A 23550-nucleotide genomic window follows, 5' to 3' on the forward strand; every position below is an offset into this window, starting at 1 on the left:
CTAAAGTCAATAGAGTATATTTACTTTTTTTTTTTTTTTTTTCTAAAGCATGCAGTGCAATTACATATAGATTTAGAAATAAGGTAGATGTGAAAAATCTACTATGGTACAGAAAATGTAGTACTTGATGTTAAACCATTTGAAAACTAAATCCACAGGCATCAGTGAGTCTCTTCACATCCTTCTGCATCCATATGTGGGAGCACCTTGTGACGAATGGTATTAAGTTCACAGGATTTCCCGCTGTGTGACGTGGCAGTGTAAGCTGTTTCAACCTTTAAAGGTCTCAGCAGGTGGGGTGTACTCTGCAGGAGATGAAGGTGTGGACGTGATGTGGAAGATCATTTATGCTGCTGCAGCCTGGAATGTGCATGCAATTTGGATAAAAAAAATAAATAAATAAGACTGTACGAGTAGTTCAATCTCAGGAGCGCACATTCAGAATTAATACAGTAAGATGGTATTTACAGTTGCAATGCAATAAATACAATCAACGTGATGGCAATATGAAGCAATAGAACACTGCAGTAACACGGTCTGTGCATTAAGAATAATTCAACTGCACTTGCTCATGATGAAAAACGTCAGTTTCGTTTACTTCTGTTTTACACTGTCCTACTTGTGCTAATGCAAATGTATGTCAACACACACAAGCTCCTTCTTCAATAGCCAGTGCTGCCTAAAGGCTCGTAACACTTTGCCAGTTTGAGTTATTGTCGCATTGAATGAGGACGTACTGTACAATAAATACAATTCAATGCTCAAACTAGAAAAGCACTCGGAGAGCACAGACCTCCATCAAGGCAGATCAGTACACCCCCCCACACACACACACCAAAATGTAAGCATTTGTTCCTTGTGCGAGTATCAACATTTCCTGAAAATTTCATCAAAATCCTTCCATAACTTTTTGAGTTCTCTTGCACACAGACAAACAAACAGACAAACCCAGATGAAAACATAACCTCTGCCGTTCCTTGGCACAGGTTAAAAAAAAAATTGGCTTTTTCCCCTGATCCAGTTTGTACAAGAAAAATTAAGCAAAGAAGTTAGCAGATGGAGGTAGAAACAAGTTGCATGTTTTGATGCATGTTGACTGTAATGGTGAATTTAAGGAGGTTTAGATACAAGTTTAGGCTCAAATCTACAGACAAAAGGGGAAAAATAGGGAAGTGACAGGAAAATTAACAAAAGAAAGAAGGAACGTATTAAAACTGCATAGTCCTCGGTGCTAGAATGCTATTTTTTAGTGCTGTAATTATGAAATATCTTAATTATCATTGGCATCTGTTGAGAGTCTTGTTTGGCAGACAGCTGGTACTAATGACTAGTGTGGATTTTACTTTTTTTTTCTCCATAATTTTGAGAAATCTTTGCCTTTATAAATGACAGCAAGGATAGACAGAAGGGATCATGTGCAGCCAAGGACCTGGTCTGCAGTAAAGCCCCCATATGTGGTGGGAGTTATATTCACATTGTACATTTTGGATGCATTCTGTGACTTTTTATCTGTTTCTGACGAGAACTGTGTGATATACATGATATAGCTCATTCCATATTCTGCTCTGCAACCTGTTTGTATCACTGGGATGCAAATCATACTCATTATGATGGTATTTTTGTCATGTGGGCACTTTTTCCACCACAGTGCAGACATGAAAATAGCATGTAGGCAACACACACAAACACAGAGGAGAGTGGATATGATGCAGAGCACATCCATACAAGAAGTGTTGTATGGAAGAGTCCAATCACAGAATACTAGCTGGTTCTAGAACTAGAGATGGAGAGTGGAATCCAGTGTTTTCAACCTTGGGGTTGGGACCCCACGTGGGGTCGCTTGGAATTCAAATGGGGTCGCCTGAAATTTCTAGTAATTGATAAAAATAAACATAAAAACTTACTATTAAAAAAATATATGGTGAGTTGAGAGAGACCGTCACAGTCCATAAACGACATGACTCTGAAGCGGAAACTGAAGCACTGTGGTTCTGTTTATCTGTCAAATGTTCATTGTGGTCAGTTTCAGATGCTGCGGCTCTTTCATAATTCATAGTTTGAGTTATTGTTACCTCCGCCATGGAGGTAATGTTTTTGTCAGTGTTGGTTTGTCTGTCTGTCTGTCTGTCTGTGTGCAAGATAAATCAAAAAGTTATGGATGGATTTGGATGAAAATTTCAGGAAATGTTGATACTGACACAAGGAACAAATGATTAAATTTTGGTGGTGATCGGGGGTGGGGGGGTCACTGATCTGCCTTGGTGGAGGTCTGTGCTCTCCGAGTGCTGCTAGTTTGTTACCTCTGCCAAGGAGGTTATGTTTTTGCCAGGGTTTGTTTGTTTGTTTGTTGTTTGTTTGTTTGTTTGTTTGTTTGTTTGTCTGTCTGTCTGTTTGTCTGTCCATTAGTGTGCAACGTAACTCAAAAAGTTATGGACAGATTTTGATGAAATTTTCAGGGTTTGTTGGAAATGGGATAAGGAAGAAATGATTAAATTTTGGTGGTGATCGGGGGTGGGGGGGCCAACGGGGCCCATTTCCAACAAACCCTGAACATTTCATTAAAATCTGTCCATAACTTTTGAGTTATGTTGCACACTAATGGACAGACAAACAGACAGACAAACAAACAAACCCTGGCAAAAACATAACCTCTTTGGCATGGGGGGGCCCACGGGGGGGGCCACTGATCAGCCTTGGCGGAGGTCTGCGCTCTCCGAGTGCTTCTAGTTCAGTATTAATTGTCCTCCTTGTAAATCACAGCTGGACTGACTGGACAGATCCTGAGCCTTTGTGCAGTAATCTACACCTGGATTTACTGCCTCTGTCCACAATAATAGACATTATATAGACTAAATGTCCTCTAAAATTAACAATTATTTGCAACATAGTATAGCAAACTATTTTAGTTTCAGCAAAAAAAAAAAAAAAAGAAAATCTCCATTTTGAATGTCTTGTGTCACCAGAAATTTGTGATGTTAAAATGGAGTCATGAGCCTGAAAAGGTTGGAACCACTGGTGTCATCGATTAACCTGTGTCAAAGTTTTACAAAAGAGGAGGACTGTTTCGCTTGAAAATATACAACTTCCCTCTGAAAATGTCTCCTCTGGGTCCAACTAAAAACATGAATTCATTCATTTTCTGGAACTGCTTCATCCTTCAGAGGGTTGTGGGGATACTGGATTCTATCCCAGCTGCCAACTGGTGAAGGCGGGGTACACTGTGGATGTGTGGCCAACACTGAATATTAATATAGATGAGCTGATGTCATTTTATGCAGTTGTGCACCAGCGTAGTAAGGCCACTTTTCCAAGCCTCCATGTTGAGACACATACCATCCACACTAACAGTGATATTTTTCTCTGGGTGTCTGTGTCTTGTTTTAGGTCCAAAAAATTGAGATTTGTAGAAACACTTTCCAAAGTGTGCAGATTTTCTCTGGTTTGTCCATGTGGAGACGGAAAATTGAGAAATTGGAAAATTATGGAATTGCACCCCATTTTGTGCATGTCTGTTATTAGGTTGTGCCATGAACCTGCACCTGAAACATCAAATATAGGTCCATATATGACCTGCAGATGGAGGTCAGCATGTATACCTTTGGGAGACAGACTGGACAGGCGTTCTGAGCAAATCCACAGTTTAAGTTTCAGAAACCAGAATGTCTGTATTGTAGGGATGCACTGATACCACTTTTTTCCAGACAGAGTACAAGCACTTACATTTGATTACTTGCCGATACCGTGTGCCGATATGAATACTTAATAATACCATTCCAGTTCTTAGTTACTTTTAAAAATGTGCTTTATTGTCGTTGTCATTAGTCTGACTGGAACAAGTGCTGCTACTGACATTTAATGTGTTGGAATGAGTGTTTGTCAATTAATCCACCAGGGGGCGCCGCTCTGAATTAACCATACTGGACAAATACCACGAAGAAGAGGAAAGTTTTTTGAGAGGAAGAAGAAACCTTTGCCTGTTAATATCTTCAGTGTCATTTTTGCATTTCACAGTTTCATCCCACATGCCACATTGGACCTCTTGGTGGGCTGGTTTTGGCCGTGGACCATATGTTTGACACCTCTGCGTCTGATACGTCCAGTCTTATTCACAGTTCTAAATCCAACTGAAACAATGGTTCATCCAAGTGGTCGTAGCAGTGTGTGGTCATTTTTGTGTAGAGATATTTTTCGTGTGGATTTGATCTTTTTAGAAATGTAGGAAGAAAATATCAATTTGGAAAAATATTCATGTTGTTGTGAACAGAGTAGAGACGTAGAATGACGTTCTGACAGAATCTGTTTAGAGATCTGTAATTACAGCTGTCAATCATGTATTTAAACCCCCGACCTGCCGAAAACCTTTGTTTTTTTACCTTTATTTAACCAGGAAATGACAATGAGGGCTGTTTATGGATGATGTTGAATTAATACAGGGTGGGGAAGCAAAATTTACAATATTTTGAGGCAGGGATTGAAAGACAGTGTATGACCAATTAGTTTATTGAAAGTCATGAGAATTTATTTGCCACAAGAAAATGTACATAATAGAAAATGTTTTTATTCTATGTGTCCTCCTTCTTTCTCAATAACTGCCTTCACACACTTTCTGAAACTTGCGCAAGTGTTCCTCAAATATTCGGGTGATAACTTCTCCCATTCTTCTTTAATAGTATCTTCCAGACTTTCTCGTAATAGTTTTGCTCATAGTCATTCTCTTCTTTCCATTATAAACAGTCTTTATGGACACTCCAACTATTTTGGAAATCTCCTTTGGTGTGATGAGTACATTCAGCAAATCACACACTCTTTGACGTTTGCTTTCCTGATTACTCATATGGGCAAAAGTTTCTGAAAAGGTATGGATAATAGTGTTAGGTATGATCATGACATCAATATATGTTTGGTTTCAAAACAATTGACGTAGTGCCTGCTGAGAAAAAACAACTAAATGTTCATTGTAAATTTTGCTTCCCCACCCTGTATATGTCAAGGTCAAAGTTACTTTATTTATACCCGTAGGTAGATGTGTTTTGCAGCCTGGGTGATAGCTTTGATATTACAACAACACATACATTGAACATGTTAGACAGGTACTTGATCACGCCTACAGACAGGACAAAAAGACAGGACAAACAGTGTTCAGTGTTCCACCATTCATCAGTATAGCAGCATGGATAAGGAAAAGAATAAAATAAATAAATAAGATCAAAAAAATAAAAACAAGATGCAATAAAACACAATAAAAACCAGAAAAGATAAGAACAATCCGGGATAAAAACCAGGATAAGAACTTAAAATTTAAAAATTTAAAGTCACAATAATAATAAACAGAGCAAAGAAATGGGTTAAAAAACTAAAATAAATAAATAAAGTGCAATGTCACTATTTCTTATTGAGCTCAGTAACGGCGACAGGAACAAAGCTGTTTTTATAAACGCTGTGTCCTGAACCTGGGACTAAGAACCTCCGTCCAGAGGAAAGGAGCTGAAACTCACTTGGTAAAGGATGGGAGTCATTATTAAGAACTGATGAAGCCATCCTCTGGACCTGTTTAGTGTACAGGGAGGCGGGACAAGACTGGGACTGACCAATCAGGCGACTGGACCATCTGACTATTTGATTTGATGATTTGATATGCTGTAATTATTGAAGAAAATTGTTGAGTCTGTTTGTATGACTGTACTGCGATCATCATATTGTTGTGTATAATTCAATTACTGCATTATGGATTTGTTGTGGTTGAATACTAAAATTAGGAAAAATGTATTAGATACCAAACTGGAAGAAAAACTCCGAGGCCCTCTCTTTAAACATTCAAATGCCTTTATTACCATGGCACGGTCATATCTACACCTAAAAAACACTACACATTTCGGCTTCTTCGTTTTGACTTCCTGATGAAAGCTTGAAGCCAAAAGGCGTAGAAGTGTTTTTTAGGTGTAGATATGACCATGCTATGGTAATAAAGGCATTTGAATGTTTAAAGAGAGAGCCTTGGAGTTTTTCTTCCAGTTTAGTATCTATTTTATGAATCCCTTTTTCCAAAGAGCACCTGAAACAAACTCTTTTTTGGTCCTAGAAGCGTTCCTTCACATGAATTTTAGGAAAAATGTATTGTTCGATTCTTGTTTTAAGTTAGTGATAAAGGTGTAAAAGCACTGAAGGGTTGGATTAAATCAGTTTATTCTTCGTCTTCCTACTCCTTTTGCAAAATTCAGACTTGCACATACTTGAATACAGATTCTGTTCATTTAAATGTTATTTTGTTTTTGTCTTAATTTGCTTTGTTTTGTTTCATTTTTTTTCTTTGCATGTTCGAAATAAATTAATTAATTAAATAAAAATCAAAAAAAGTCCCATTGAGATTAGGAGTCTCTTTTACAAGGAGACCAGGCCAAGGTAGCAGCCATACAAAGTCCAACAACAGAAAACACACACATGATACACAATGAACTACAAAACACAAGAACAACTGTTCAACCAGAATGGCATCAAGAAAAACAGTGACATTCTTCCTTCACTGCATTCTCCATGATACTTTTAAACTCATTAATAGAAATGAATGTGTGTAGATTTACAGTTTTTTGAAGATCATTCCTCAACCATGGTGCATGATAGGAAAATGCTGTTTTTCCAAAGTCTGTCTGATCTCAGGGAACAGTCAAAAGCATCCACCTGGAGGAACGTAGATGAAAACTACTAGAGCTAACAGAAAGAAATCCATCGGAAATCAGAATCAGAAAGAAATCCACATCACCACATGGGGTAGATGCTCTACAGCCTGAACCTACAGGACAGGACATGTAGAATACTCATGTTCTCTCAGACCACTTGAATTACAATCACCTGAAAGGCAATTGTGCAATTTTTCCACAATCCGTGTGTTTCCATGACAACTGTTCTTCCTGGTTTAATCTGTTTACAGGTTCGATCCTATTTCAGATGCCCATGTAAACACCTTATTCCAGTTGAAAAAGAAAAGTTCAGATTAAATTTAAACCTGATTAAAGTCAGTGGTTTAATCCTCTTTTAATTGCGGTCTAAATTCTTCCTGGACATGTAAACACCTTTATTCCGTTTGGACTTTATTCCTTCCATTCTGCACATGCTCAGTGTCTTGTCCTGTGGCGATGACACACACATTCTGCGCTGGTGGAAGAATATGCACTGCAGTCTAGTCTTCCCAAAGCGTTCCAGTGGGCTATTCTGATGGGATCTACCAGCCTAGAAAACCCTGAAGGAACAGTTCAACACTGGCTTTGGATTCATTCATTTGTCATGAACTAATGAGTTCCACAAGTGGGAGAAACAGTTAGAACTGCAGCCCTTCTGTTAGCTTAGCTTAGCCTAGCTTAGCATAATGGCTTCATTCCTCTGGTCAGACGCAGCCGGGCTTTTAGATGTGATTTGTAGTATTTTAGGAGTGATTTTGGTAAATTCAGGTCTCCCTAATCATTCCTTTAGTCCGCTGGGGTCAATATGATCACAAACTGAGGCTCAAATCATGGTCATGTGACTTACTGCAGGAATAAAATCTGGACAAATAAAAAGCTAAAACGCTAAAGCAAAGCTAATTTAGTGCATGCATCCCTTCAACAAAAAGATTTTCCAACTTCCGTCAACACAACATTCCCAAGACTGTATGAGTGCAGTAAGTCGCAGATCTAAAGAAATAATCATTGAGAATCGGATTTGACAAAATCACTGACAAAAGACGACAAATCATCTTTAAAAAACTGGATATGTGTGACCATGGAAATGCAGTGACTACGCTAAGCTAAGCTAACAGAAGGGCTAAACTAAGCTAACAGAAGGACTGCCAGAACCCTTTAGCTCACTTCTCTACCTCATTACTACCTCATGTAAACCTTTATTTGGGTTTAACATTTTCATGGAAACCGAAGAGAAAATACTTTAGTTCCGAATTAACTTCTTCTGGAAAAATAAATTGGATTTAAAAAACATCATGTAACCGTACCCACTGACACTAAAAACCCATCAAACACTACAACTTCGAGTGCAGCTCCTTTTCTTCTTTTTTGCTCGGCTATAAACTGCAGAACTCTGTGTTCTTTAGGTCTTTTATTTTCATTCATCGTTGAAATCTTTACGTGGATTAAAAATGTCCAACACGGCAAAAAAAGAAACCCATCCTTCACAGCTCGCTCTGACTGCTGTTTCCTGTCTCTGTCTCCAAGGTGAACTTCATCCTGTTCATCAGTATCATCCGGATCTTGGTTCAGAAGCTGAGGTGTCCTGACGTGGGCGGCAACGACCAATCACAATACAGGTATGTCACAGCAGGCACATATTCGCTCTCTGAATGGCAAAAGCCTACGCAGCGATGTAAATCCTCGGCTCTTCCTACTAGGATTTACGCTCAAAGGGTCTTTTTTCAAGCGATGGTTAATGAAAGTTGACAGAGTTCTTCAGCATTCACACGTCAGTAAATAAAAGCCACAACCGCTGCTGTGGATAAGAGAGTCAGCTAAATGCCTCAAAAAGTAAGAGCTGGATAATGTGAAACGTGCAGAACAGTTTTTTTTTATCCTCTCGGTGTTTGCTGTCTGGAGAGATAAGAGTGAGGCTAACATTCATTCGGCACAACAGCGTTTCATGATGCAGCTTTTATGGTTTTAAGAGTAGCGGGGTGAAACCTCCACGCCTCCGTTGAACAACACTTTTCAGTGTGGTTTTGAGTCTTGGCCCAGTCAGAGGCGGTGTGTTGAATCTTTAGGCAATTTTAGCCTCCAGTGGAATGTGAGCTGCGCTGAGTTGTCAGGTATTCTCGTGTCCTCCAGCTGCGAGAGTCTGAACCTCAGAGGTGAGAGGTGATGAGAAGCCTGGATGGGCTGGCTTTGCTCCTCTGCAGTCGGGCTCACATCCAACATCAGTGCAGGGAAGTTCAGAGGAGATCTGAGCAGAGCCGACAGCTGGGGACTGATACCCAGACAACAGATTTTACAGTTTCCTACAGCCATTATGTTACTTATACAATTGATACTAACAAAAAAAAAAAAAAATCATACAAAAGCAGTGCTCATTTCATCCTAAGTCACACAAGATAGGTATAATTTAGCCATGTTACTTAAAGGGGTGATATTTGTTTTGGTTTTTTTTGCTTTTTTTTTTGGTTTTATCAAATATTTTATTGATTTTCTGATGTGAAAGAAGAGATACAATACATGTTCAACTAGAAAAGCACTCAGAGAGCGCAGACCTCCGCCATGGCAGGTCAGTCCTCCCCCCATCACCACCAAAATTTAATCATTTGTTCCTTGTGCCAGTATCAACATTTCCTGTAAATTTCACCAAAATTCTTCCACAACTTTTTGAGTTATCCTGCTAAAAGACAGACAAAAAAACTAAAAATCTGTCTCCCCCACCTGATCACCACCAAAATTTAATCCTTCCTTCCTCGCGCCAGTACCAATATTTCCTGAAAATTTCATCAACCTCCCCCCATCACCACCAAAAAAGTGTATCATTTGTTCCTTTGTCAGTATTAACATTCCCTGAAAATTTCATCAAAATCCTTCCATAACTTTTTGAGTTATCTTGCTAACAAACAAACAGACAAACCCGATGAAAACATAATGTCCTTGGCAGAAGAAATTAAAGACAAAGTTTTTCGATACAGAAAACAAACATGAAACTTGCAACTACCAAAAAAAAAGCCCCCCCCCCCCCCCCCCCCCCCAAAAAAAAGAGAAAAACAAGAACCATTGATTTACCTTTAAAGCCCCTCATGATACAATAAATTAAATAATAAGCTGGTGTTAGAGTTTGCAGAAGAAGTCGGAGGGTTTTTGAGTTGTGGAAGTAAGTCATAAAGGGGCCCCACATCTTATCAAATTTCACATCAGAGAAGTGAGGAGAATAGCGGATTTTCCAGACCGAGATAAGACATGCAGTCCTCACCACTGAGCATGAGTGGGTGGGTTAAAACTATATTTAGCTTTTTTAAATGGAATTCTTCATTTTCCCTCATTTTCCTGTGGTCTCCATAAACTGTAAATGCTCTGTTTGGCTCTGAATTCTTCATTCATTCAACTCCACAGGTCCATCTGCAACACTATTTCTGACTAATGACACCACAAAGGTGGTTTGGAGCGCTGGCCCTTTAAATGCAAATGAGACACTTCATGCCACGCCCCCTCCAGGTTGTTAACTGTGCTTCTCTGTCCCATTCAGCCACTTGTGTTCGTTAATACAACCAACAACTGAACATTTTAGGTAATGGGCTCAAAGTTTGGACATATTTTCAGCATAGACTACAACCACTGCTGCTGATAAACTATTATGTCGAACTGGAAAAATGTTCATTGGAAGTCTTGTATATGTGCAAATGTCGTGAAGGAACTAGTTATAGATGGAACAAATTAAGCAGGAATTCAAACAGGTTGTAGAAATCCACTTGAGTTTTGCCAAAATGAATATAAACATAACTTCGCAGCACCTGGAGGGTTCAAATTCAAACTTTTGGAACTGTTAGTGTCCCCAAATACACAAATAAATGAACCACAGACTAAGAAAAGTGGGTTCAGCAAAATATGACCCCTTCAATATCAGACTAAAAAAATGTGTGAATGGTGACTCATTTTTTCTATATAAATAATTAACAGGACGCTACTATATTGTTACCCCTTATGGCGGCTTCCAAATGAATTTTTTTTCTACATGTAACCTTTGCTGAGTGATTTATCACCATTAAAAGTATTATATTATCCTCCACATTTTGTGTTTTTCAGTAAAAAAAAAAAACAAACAAACTAGACTGGACTGGTGACTCCACTGCTCACACTTTAAAATGTAATAATACTATATTTAATTTACCCTTAAAGACCTATAACTATTTTTGTGGTGACTTCTAAAACTTTTTTTCTACTTTTATTCTTTCCCAAGTGATTTAATACCATTTTTAATATATTACCCTGTGTGTTTTACATTTTTCAGTGAAAATCAGGTATTTTCCTGTATTTAATTGACTGATCATGTAGATGTTCATAAAACTTCAGAGTAAATTCAAAGGTGATTGTATAAAAATAAAAATAAAAACTGAAGAAAAAGTTACTTTTTCAACTAAATATATCATTAACTGATCAAAAAAAAAAGCATCTACAGCCACTGTCCTTTGTCAAACCACGTGGGTCTTACTGATGAATCAGTATTACAGAAGATGACGGTGTTTCCACATTCACTACAGAGTGTTGGAAAGTCCAAATAAAAAGCATATGATGCCACTGAAAAGCTGAGAGACTGCATTTTACTAGAATTATTTAAATATATTGAGAGGATTAATGGTTTAGAACAGGGGTGTCAAACATGTGGCCTATGGGCCAAATCCAGCCCGCAGGATGAACTTGGATAGTATAAAAATTACACTGAAGATATCATAAACTTGAGTGTTGAACTAGTTTTAGTTCAGGTTCCACATACAGATCATTGTGATCTCAAGGAAAATAAAAAACATAATAACCTATAAATAATGGCTCCAAATTTTCTTCTTGGTTTAATGTGGAAAAAATATCATGTTATGCCGATGAATAATGACAACTTCAAAATTTTCTCCTTGTTATAGTGCAGAAAATAACATAAAAAAACCCATTAAATTATGAAAATATTTACATGAACAAATTATCCTTTAACAATAAAATGAGAATAATGTCTCAAGAAAATTAAGTGCAATTTTAACAATATTCTGGTTGTTAAAGTGTTTTGTGCCTTTTTAGAACTGATCCATAATGCACATGTATGAATTGAGGCATAATATTGTTAAAATTGCACTTAATTTTCTCGAGAAATTAAATTTTTTTCAGGTAATTCACATCTTTTTTGTTTGGATAGTTTGTAAATATAAATATTTTCATAATTAATTTTTTTTTTGTTTTGTTTCTTTTGTACTAAAACAAAGAGAAAAAAAAAAACAGGAGTTGTCATTATTTATAAGTTATGCCTTTTTTTTTTCAAAGTGGACTTTGGAAGGTTTGACTTGTTTATGTGCTTTTTGTGTATTCGTTTTATGTATGGAAGTCTGTCTATAGCTATTTAATGTACTGCTGCCCGTCTTGGCCAGGAGACTCTTGAAAAAGAGATTCTTAATCTCAATGAGGTTTTCCTGGTTAAATAAAGGTAAAAAAATAAATTTTGGTCTGGCCCACTTGAGGTTAAATTGGCCTGAATGTGTCCCCTGAACTACAATGAGTTTGACCCCCCTGGTTTAGAACATGTTAAATAATTTAGATCAGTAGATGCTTATGGTTGTCTTTCAGGGTTAATATTAGTGCATTTCAACCAATATCATAATGAATCGAGGGGAGATGCATCTGGTTTTCACAAAAAAAAAATGTTAAATATGATCTGTTTTGGCGTGTGATATTCATCTGGTTTTGTGTTAAAAGGACTGTAGACATGGTGCTATAAATAAAATGTGGCCAGGTGGAACTGACGATGACCTGGATTTATCTAACCAGACCAGTGATATGGAGCACAAGCTGTTTTTAATGCAGAGCACCATTTGTGCCCATGGTTACAGTCAAACATGGTCCATTTTCTATTGACTCTGATGGTATGTAGGAAGATTCAGAAGGAATTTGAGAACGACAACTATGATGCCTAAGTAATCTGACTGCACTTCCACTGGTTATGTATGAGGTTGTATGGGTCTACACAGGTGAAACTGCAACTGAACGGACGGCACCCACAATATGATTCTGAAAACTTTTACAGTTTTCATAAAGTGGCTGATATGGAAGTCTGAATGTCCGTTTGGATTCTGTTCATCTCGGCATAACAGAACTGGTTAACAGTGCATTACATGGAATTATCGCTGGTGTTCTATGTCTGCCTGTGGGTCTCCGCAAACATCTGACTAGTACTGGAGGGCCAAGTGGTCGCTGAGGCAAAGACTCGGGCATGGGAGGAGTTTGGTGAGGTTATGGAGGAAGACTATCGATTGCCTCCCAAGGGATTCTGGCAAACCGTCGGGTACATCGGGGGGGAAGGCGGCAACTCACCCACACCGTGTACAGTGTTGACGGGGAGCTGCTGACGTTAACGGAGGATATAGTTGGGTGGTGGAAGGAATACTTTGAGGAGCTTTTCAATCCCACCAACACGTATTCCATGGAGAAATGAGGCAGAGAGACCAGGAGGCAGATGGACCAATCTCTGGGACAGAAGTCGCAGAGGTAGTCAAACTACTCTGTAGCAGTGGAGCCCTGAGGGTTGATGAGATCTGCCCTGAGTTTCTCAAAGCACTGGATGTTATAAGGCGGTCCTGGCTGACCTGACACGCTTCTACAACATCATGTGGACATGGGAGGTGGTGCCTTTGGATACTGGAGGGGGCATGGGCGTTGGCCCATCCAGTCCACATGTGTTTTGTGGATTTGGAGAAGGCTTATGACCGTGTCCTCAGGGGCATCCTGGGAGGGGTGCAGGGTGGATTTACCGGTCAATCTACGTTCCAACCCTCGCCTATGGTCATGAGCTCTGGGTAATGACCAAAAGAACAAGGTCGCGAGTACAAGCGGCTGAAATGAGTTTCCTCTGCAGCGTGGATGGGCTCAGGATTAGAGAGAGGGTGAGGAGCTCGGACATCTGGGAAGGACTTGAGTAGAGCTGCTGCTCCTCCATGTCAAAAGGAGCCAGTTGAGGTGGTTCAGGCATCTAGTGAGGATGCCTTCCAGTGTTTCAGGTGTGTCCATCCAGGAGGAGACCTCAGGGCTGACCGAGGACACGCTGGAGGGATTGTATCTCTTGGCTGGCCTTGGAACACCTCTGGGTTCCCTCAGAAGAGCTGGTGGAAGTGACTGGGCTTCTCTGCTGAGGCTGCTGTCCCCACGACCCAGTGAAGTGGAAGATGACGAGGTTCTATGTCTGAAAATATGTTTTTGTCCCTGGGTGGGCTCAAACCACCAACCTTTCGATTAACAGCCTAATACACTAACCGACTGATAGACAGAGACTTACCTACTGTAGCTATGCAGCTGTTCTCGGCGTGGCGCAAACAGTGCTGATCATCCACTTACATGCCGCGTTTTCACTATGTGGAACAGCTCTGCTCGACTCCACTCTGGTACCAGGTCCTATTCCAGAGTGTTTCCATTCCAGATCCTCCCCTCTTTCCAGTACCTGGTCATCATAGTGATGCGGTGCGTTCCTTCTGTCTGGTCTGCTCACAGTTGCTGATAAACTCACTGGTTGCCTGTTGTCTGGTCAAACTCCTGCTGAATGTTTGCGTCTGAACCTCCTGGACAAACCATGGTATAGTTTTACAGAGTGTCATCATGTGGATTCACCTACTGACAGATTTACTGTCAACTTCTGCATCTGTTTTTAGTAAAAGGGCGGGGCACAGAGACAACTCTGACCAATCAGAGGTCTGCAGTGTTTACACAGTGTCACCTTTAGTATCTGGTCCCCTGTCCCGGAACCTCAGAGGAGGAGAGACCAAAAAACTAGTACCAGGTACCAGACTCCAGGTCCTTTTTCGTAATGGAAATGCAGAAGGCCGAGTCGAGTCGAGCTGAGCCGACACCACGCAGTGGAAATGCAGCATTAGTCACAGTAATTGATACACACTGGCTATTATTATTTGTGAGCTAGCGGCCAATGAGGCTAGCATCGCATATTCATGATACAGGAGTAGTTCAGGATAGAGAATCACAAGACACCTATGAAGAATGGAGGCTGTGAAAGAGTTAGTGTGCATTTTTTACTATTTATCACTTGACAAATACCAGAGTAAAGTCAATATCGTTTAAGCGTGTGGTCTATTTTTCACCACATTTATTTCTATAATTTCAGTCTTTTCTGATGGGGAACTGAAACCCTGAAATCTCTTAAATGTACCAGATTTCCCCAACAAAAATACGTATTTTGTGGCCTGTGTGGTTTTGTCACATTTCTGTTTTAATCTTCCTCAAAGTGACAAAAAATCATTTGATTATCAATGTCAGATTCTTCAAAAGGAACAATAAAACAAAACACAAAACCCTGTTTTGATTTTCATTTTGCTTTTTTTACACAGTACCTGTCTCTATTTGGTGTCACTCCCTACAGAATATCACCAGACAACAGGAGATGTGTTTTGTTTTTTAAAATCCACCTAAATCTGTCTTTTGTGATTATATAATGGCACAGCCTGATACTGTGATTATTTCTGCAATTCAGTTAATTGTGCAAGCATAGTTAATACTCTGGTTTTATCTGAGAAGGAAGCTGCACAGGGTGACACTTCATGCCAGTGGTAGATCTGACTTTTCGTCTATTTCGGATGCTAATCCAGTTCAGGTGAAAATTAAGCCCCTGTTTAAGCTGCTGAGTTACAGAGTAGACCAGCAGAGTCAAACATGAACATAGACATGGTTACCCTACCCCACTGACCATCCATGTTCACACTAATGATAGCCAGTGTGTCTCAGTGACTGTTACTGTGATTCAGCACTGTTAGCGCTGCGCTCATAGCACAGTGGTTAAGTCTCTGTGATGATTTGGTTGGTTTAAGACTAAAAAAAAAAAAAAAAAAAAAAAATTACCTGCCCCTGCCCCCCCCCCCCAGACTCTGGAAGGACCTACCCCTGTCCCTCTGTGTGGTCGACTCCACAACTCAAGACATTTTTATTTAGGAAAGCTTTTGGTTGATGGATTTATCCTTTTTATTTATTTTATGAGGTTATTCTTATGCTGTTTGTTGCACCCATTTTATGTACAGCACGTTGTGATTTTTATCTGTGAAAAGTGCTTTATAAATAAACTTTACTTACTTTACATGCAAGGTTCTAATAGTTTTGGATTTTTCATTCTAGTTTAGTTTTATTTAGTTTGGACTTTTTTTTCTCTAATTCAGTTCATTTTAATTCATTTTTAGAGCAGGTTTGATAGTTTTTATTATTAGTATTATTTTTTTTTCTAAATGCTTAGTTTTAGTTTAGTTTTAGTATTAATTTTTGTTTTGTCATATCTTTTCTCTTCTTCTCTGTCGTCGTATTCAAATAAATCCCAGACAGGACTCTGTTGCTTTCTCCCAACTTTAGTCTCCATGTTTCCAGGTAGAGTGGGAACCAGAAGACGACTGGAAACCACAAGTGAACACAAGTGACGGACCCTTAAATATCATACGGTGCTGCTAGCTATAATTGCTTGAGGGAAATAAACTGATTTCGTATCAATCTGACACTGACAAAGACGAAAACGAAGGGAATTTTATCCATTATTTTTATATCTTTTAGTTAGTTTTGTAAACACACAATACAGTTTCAGTTAGTTATTGTTCTTTTCTTTTAATTATAGTTTTTATTTATTTCACTAAATGAAAATGTTTTTACAATTCTAGTTTTCGTCATTTCGTTAGTTTTCGTTAATAATAATAACCTTGCATACATGCACATATTTGCCTGATAAATTCATATATATGTCCTCCTTATACATGTAAATCATATTCTTCTCATACATATTAGACATTCTCATTTCCTTCAACCCTTAAACACAATCCAGAGAAGGGGGTAACAGTCTTGTTTCCTCTTCACTTACAGTATGCTGAAAGGTAATTGTGGTTTTATATGAGCACGAGGCTGCACAGGCTGACTGGAGCCAAGCCACAAAGTAGAGCAGCAGGGTTTCTTCTGATGGAATGTGACCATGAATGTGAGCAGACATGGATACCTGCTCCACTGGCCACTAGCTCACAGCTAAGAATAACCAGTGTGTGTGGATTACTGTTACTATACCTGGGTGAGCTGTGCTGTTAGTGCCGCTCTGAGAACAGCTGCGCTAGTCCAGTAGTCAAGTCTCTGTGGCGCAATCGGTTAGCGCGTTCGGCTGTTAACCGAAAGGTTGGTGGTTCGAGCCCACCCAGGGACGAACGTGTATTTTCAGACATAATTTACTGACAATAAATTCATATACTGTTGTCTTATACCAAGATCCACATAATACACATTAAATAATGCTGTGTTTTATATATCCGTTAAATTATGGGGGCAATCCTGGTCCAGAGTTTGAAGATTCAGCAGCTTACCAAAGGGTCGCCAGCTAAATTCCCCAGATCAGCAGACAAATTATGGGCTGATGTGCCGTTGAGATGTTGAGATTTCCTATAAAAAACATGGTCCAGGGAAGGTGATAGTCTTTTTCCTCTCAGATCTCTTCAGTTTGAGTATGCTGAGAGGAAATTGTGAAATTCTTACCCAATAGACCTACAAAAGTATCAAGTACTTTAGTTTTGCCCTCCCTGTTTAATCAGAGGACAATTAGACATCTGATCTGCCTTCAGTTTCCACTGCACTCCTCACAATAGCGCTATAGTTGTGTTGAGCAAGGCACCCCCCGTCCCCCCATGCTATAATATGTACTACTATAACTGTGTGAGTAACCCTGTTAGTGTCGCTCTGCAAACAGTGCTAACCGATTGCATCACACAGACTCTGCTGCTACTGCAGAATAGGAGCAAAGTCTGTGTGATGCAGTCAGTTAGCGCATTAGGCTGATAACGGAAAGGCTGAGGGGTGCAGCCCACCCAGGAAAGAATACATATGTTATTATGGGAAGGTTAATCAATCAATCAATCAATCAATCAATCAAATTTTATTTATTTAGCATCAAATGACAACAAAAGTTCTCTCATGACACTTTACATATAGAGTTGGTCCAAACCAGACTGAAGGCAATTTACAGAAACAACAGAATCCAACAGAAGTAAAGACTAGTGAGAGGAGAGAGAGGAAGGAAAAAATACCTTTAACAGCAGAGAGAGAGAGACAGAACGAGAAGAGAGTAAGTAGAGGTAGTACATGTACAGCGAGAGCAGAAGAGAAAGAGAGAGATATATAGTGATGGATGAATGCAAAAGTACTGTAGTAACAGCAGAGAGAGAGAGAGAGAGAGAGAGAGGAAGAAAAAGTACCTGTAACAGCAGAGAGAAGAGAGAGAAAAGAGAGAGAGAGAGGAAGGAAAAAGTACCTGTAACAGCAGAGCGAGAGAGAGAAGAGAGAGAGGAAGGAAAAAGTACCTGTAACATCAGAGAGAGAGAGAGAGGAAGGAAAAAGTACCTGTAAGAGCAGAGAGAGAGAGAGAGAAGAGAGAGAGGAAGGAAGAAGTACCTGTAACAGCAGAGACAGAGAGAGAGAGAGAGAGGGGAAGGAAAAAGTACCTGTAAAAGCAGAGAGAGAGAGAGAGAGAGAGAGGAAGGAAAAAGTACCTGTAACAGCAGAGAGAGAGAGAGAGAGAGGAAAAAGTACCTGTAACAGCAGAGAGAGAGAGAGAGGAACAAAAAAGACATTTCAGGTTGTTCATATTTGCTCAGGTTATTCCCTTTTTTTTTTGCAAAATTCTACTTTGTTTTAGTGTAAATACATGAAAATATTTACATTTACAAAGAGAAAAATTTAGAGTTGTTATTATTTATATGTTATTGTGGTAGAATTTGACTGGTTTGACCCACTGCAGATTGAATTGGTCTGGCTGTGGAACCTGAACTAAAAGGATTGTTTGTATCTTAGTGTAATTTTTGCGTTTCACAAATTCATCCCCAGGGCCGGACTGGACCCTTTAGTGGGCCAGATTTGGGCCCCGGGACGCATGTTTGACACGTGTGCCCTAAAGTAACAGTTTGTTGTGGTCTGTCTTTCAGGAGGTTGGCCAAATCCACTCTCCTGCTGATCCCTCTGTTTGGGATCCACTATGTGGTCTTTGTCTCTCTCAGTGAATCAATCGCTGAAGATTATAAAATATTTTTTGACCTGGCCCTCGGATCATTTCAGGTACAAACATTATTTTTTAAAAGGATTTGGACCGCAGTGGTTCTTGATGTCTGATATAACAGTGTGTTCTTTTTACAGGGTCTGGTGGTGGCCATCCTGTACTGTTTCTTAAACAGTGAGGTAAGCTTTCACGATATGAAACAGCAGACACAGACAGAGGAGCAGAACTTAGCTTCACACTTCCAATCCACATCTATTTAAGTTCAAAACATGTGAGTGTTTGATTACAGAGAAACAGCCATAATAAAGCAATTAGACTGGTTCAGTTCAGTTAGAAAAGAGAACAGCTGGAGAAGAACTGTCCACTGGAGTGACGACTGTGCATGAAAGGGTTAAACTGCTGAGTTCCAAAGTACACCAGCAGAGTCACCTCTGATGGAATGTGCCCATGAACATGAACAGACATGCATACCTGCTCCATTAGCTGCTAGCTCACAGCTAATATTAGCCAGTGTGTCTCAGTTACCGTTACTAGGACTCAGTTATCAGCAGTGTTGGTGAACAGCCGTTTGCCAGAGGTAGATAAGTCTCTGTGGCGCAATCGGTTAGCGCGTTCGGCTGTTAACCGAAAGGTTGGTGGTTCGAGCCCACCCAGGGACGACCTGTTTGTTTGTTCAGACTGTGGGTGTTATAATGGGAAAATGAATCAAGGGGACAACTTGGAAAATCAGCTTGTGAGGGTCACTAACTCTGTTCCCAGACTAACAGAAACTGTTAGCTGATTTAGCCTTGAGCACAATGCTTTAGTTTCACCCTCCCTGTACAAGATTCTATGTGTAATCAGAGGACAATTAGACAATCTGCTATTCATTTCCTCCATACCCCTCACAATAGCACTATTGCTCTCATACTATTCAACAGTTGCAGAAAAAATTATTAGACCATCCAAAGTCATCAAAAACAATGGTTCTGCAATCCAGTCCTAACTCCTGTGTGTGTCATGTGACTAAAACAGACAGAAATGAAAACATGGAATGAATAAAAGCACTGTTTCTGTCAGAACAATGACACAGATACTGATGGAAGAACTGAAGGGATTTGGGTTTTTATCCAGAAAACATGTTAAATGGATAGATATCAGCTGTGAAATTAAACTACTGTGAGCTATTTGTGTTGTTCTCATTATATTTGTCCAAACAAATGGACCTTTAGTTGGACCAGGCATTAAAATGAACAAGAAACTAAAGAAAACAAGGGTGGACTAAGAATTTTTTCTTCGACTGTATATTATAAAAGCCAGGTGGCCTCTGTGTGCATGCATGTGTGTGATTCACACTAAATCCATACAGAGCTGACAGCTGCAGTTTGAAATACTTAAGTATTTTTGGTCAAGAAACAGACTAGCAAAAACGGCAAGTTGATAGGACTGATATTTTGGGAGAGGTTAGTAATTTTGGAATACAATAGCCTTATAATCCTGTTGCCATGGCAGAATGCTGCAGTGACTGTAGGACAAATGCGATACAGCATGCATGAATACACAACAGCAGAAAAACCACCACATGTAGAACACACAGATCCCCACAGGTCAACGCACTAGTTACAGATATAACCCTAATACATGGATATACTAACACACAAGTATGGGAAGAGTATGGGTCACTGTCTTTTTTCCAAAAGTTGTCTCTCATAGGTTTTCATCCTCATCTTAGCTTTCACTGCCATGGGAGACCATTAGAGTGACTCACCACTCCCTCCAGTGGTTGCATATATTCACATTAGTCGCTTTTCCATTGGACATCTGCGCAAAACTTTACCCATATTTACTAAATGTCGAAAAAACAGATGTCCGTAATGTCGGTTTTTCAATTAAATCACAAATGCGATGATTTGTTTATTTATTATCGCGAGATGACATGAGAAGTCATTCCATAAACATGGAGACGAATGTAAATATGGTGTTGATTTACAGATATATTCATTATTATTAAATATTACCCCTCTATCTCCTAAGTTAAAAAATGATTGGGTTTTCTGGTGTGTCCACACACACGTAACGTAACGTACGTCAACATCCAGTTTTTTTTTAATTCACCTGACTGTAGTTGCGAAAAAAGGTCTTTCCATTGCAGTTTTGTGTGATATACCATTTATGCTACACCTGGTACGGTTACATGATGTTTTTTAAATCCCATTTATTTTTCCAGAAGAAATTAATCCAGAACTAAAGTCCTTTCTCTTCTGTTTCCATGTAAATGTTAAACCTGAATAAAGGTTTACATGAGAAACGTTTATTGGGTTCTGGCAGCCCTTCTGTTAGCTTAGTTTAGCCCTTCTGTTAGCTTAACTTAGCATAGTCACTGTATTTCCATGGTCACATGTAGCCAGTTTTTTAAAGGTGATTTGTCGTCTTTTGTCAGTGATTTTGTCAAATCCAATTCTCTCTAATTATTTCTTTAGATCTGCGACTTACTGCACTCGTACAATCTTGGGACTGTTGTGTGGACGGAAGTTGGAAAATCTTTTTGTTGGAAGGGATGCATGCACTAAATTAGCTTTGCTTTAGCGTTTTAGCTTTGCGTTAGTATTTATTTCCCAGATTTTATTCCTGCAGTAAGTCACATGACCATGATTTGAGCCTCAGTTTGTGATCATATTGACCCCAGCGGACTAAAGGAATGATTAGGGAGAACTGAATTTATCAAAATCACTCCTAAAATACTACAAATCACCTCTAAAAGCCTGGCTATGTCTGACCAGAGGAATGAAGCCATTATGCTAAGCTAGGCTAAGCTAAGCTAATGGAAGGGCTGCAGTTCAAACTGTTTCTCCCACTTGTGGAACTCATTAGTTCATGACAAATGAATGAATCCAAAGCCAGTGTTGAACTGTTCCTTCAGGGTTTTCCAGGCTGGTAGATCCCATCAGAATAGCCCACTGTCCGTGCATTTACATGACAGCTTTTCTTCCTGGTTTAAACTGATTAAAGGTTAGATCCTATTTCAGATGCCCATGTAAACACCTTAAATGTGTCTTCAACAATGCTCTTGTACACTTGACGACTTGACAGTAAGACCACCCTGAACCCTCCTGGGCTAAACAGAAACATACCTGAGTGCCCAGACTTCGGCATTAATAGAAGTGTCCTTTCTACCGTTGCAGGTTCAAAGCGAGCTGAAAAGAAAGTGGCGGAGCATGTGTCTTAACTGCCGTCTGAGCAGAGATCGCCACTTCAGCAACACCTTTGCGTCCCGGAACGGTTCGGAACACTTGGGCCAGTTTCACCGCAACTCCCGAACCCAGTCCATCCTGCAGTCTGAGACCACCGTGCTGTGAGGACCTGTAGTGATTGGTTTTTCAGAAAATAATGCTAACGCTGTAACCCGAAGTGAAGTACCACATGGGTGGGACCTGCAAAATCGCTCAAGAGCAGATTTTGGTTTCAGCTTTACAAATCTGAGGGATTCTCTACTGTAGATGTTCCTTCAGTTTTTCCGCTTTGTGAGGTGTGCTTGTGTCGGAGCCAACCAGGAGCCTTTTAATTCAGTGTTTCTATGTCTGTGACGTGAACAGGGATGCATTTTGTGAGCAGATTTTGCCACACTGGTACCCTAAGATGTCTAGTCTGATCTTCATGGACCTGTAGGCCATGAAATGCACCTACTTTGATTAGTGTATGTTGCATGTTGGACACATTTAATTCAGTATTTATATTTAAAAATATTTATGAAAGACATAGTGCCATTCTTCTCTTCAGGCCAGAAAACCTGAGGACTTATGATTGCGCTCTTAATGCAAAAAAAAACAAAAAAACAAAAAAAAAAACAGGGCAAACTAAAATCTGCCTGCTGTAGGTTTAATGCTCTGTAAAATGGCAGCTGTTGACACAATAATGATGCTGGATTGTCTGAGCCATGCTGACTACGTCTTATTAATATCCAAGTTTAGACTGACAGTAAATAAATAATATTATCCATCGAATGTTATATGTGCAACTCTTTTCATACAGATGTAAACAGTTCAAAACGCTTCACAGATGATTGAATAAAACATAGAGTAAAATAAATACATGAAGAGTAGTACAAAATATAATGAAACCGATAGAAAATAGGATAAAGCTACATAAAATCAATAGAATATGAGTAAAAAAAAGTAATTGTAAAAAAGCTGAAAATCCATAAAATCATACAACAGATTATAGGTTAACATGCATTAGATCCATAGAAAATAAACAGAAACAGAAAATAACACTAACAGTATACATAAACTGTAACTGGTGAATAAAATGTGGTCAGTAACATTAATCAAATGGCAAATTATCAAATGATCCTGCCTAGGATGATATTCAGAACTGATGAGCTGACTGACTTGGAATCTGTGCCATATTAGCCTTTTAACCGTGAAAGACTGTTTCTTTGGCTCCTCCCACAAAGGTCTCTGTACAAAACAACTCCTCATTACACCGCCAAGTCGCACTGGGCCGACGTAGGCTCAGGTGAAAAAAAAAAAAAGAGCCTCTGGTAAAGCTGTACTCGTTAAGAAACTCTTTAATCCAAACTCACAGATGTATAATTTGAGTAAAGTTGGAATATTGTTAAAGTGCGAAAACTCCCAGGATCAGTAATTCACAAACTAAACTTTGGTAAAACATCAACATTGTGTCTTTATGAAGCAAACTGCATGCTACATCTACAACTTCATCAAAATGAGCCATTAAACCATTAACTGATACTAAACTTAAAATGTGTTCATAAGTTCAAAAGGCAATCACCCTGATGATTTTAATTATAGGCTTTTATTTTCTTCTAAAGCTTTGTTAACAGTAGGATCTGAAAGAACAATATTA

General features: G+C 39.3%; 1 protein-coding gene and 2 non-coding genes across 3 annotated transcripts in view; all 3 read left to right on the forward strand.

Annotated features, from left to right (window-relative positions):
- Positions 1–22527, forward strand: part of LOC115437385 (vasoactive intestinal polypeptide receptor 2-like) — a 103964-nt gene extending 81437 nt beyond the window's left edge. Inside the window, exons 10-13 of the mRNA XM_030160612.1 lie at positions 8199–8290; positions 18635–18764; positions 18843–18884; positions 21867–22527. Of these exons, the coding sequence (XP_030016472.1) occupies positions 8199–8290; positions 18635–18764; positions 18843–18884; positions 21867–22040 (438 nt within the window). The 3' untranslated portion in view covers positions 22041–22527. The remainder of the gene's footprint in view (positions 1–8198; positions 8291–18634; positions 18765–18842; positions 18885–21866) is intronic.
- trnan-guu (transfer RNA asparagine (anticodon GUU)) lies at positions 16793–16866 on the forward strand. The gene has a single exon. It is a non-coding gene; the product is annotated as a tRNA-Asn (tRNA).
- On the forward strand, positions 19291–19364 carry trnan-guu (transfer RNA asparagine (anticodon GUU)). The gene has a single exon. It is a non-coding gene; the product is annotated as a tRNA-Asn (tRNA).
- Positions 22528–23550: the final 1023 nt, after the last annotated feature.

The sequence above is a fragment of the Sphaeramia orbicularis genome, chromosome 17 (assembly GCF_902148855.1).
Source record: "Sphaeramia orbicularis chromosome 17, fSphaOr1.1, whole genome shotgun sequence".
In the NCBI taxonomy this organism is placed as follows: Eukaryota; Metazoa; Chordata; class Actinopteri; order Kurtiformes; family Apogonidae; genus Sphaeramia; species Sphaeramia orbicularis.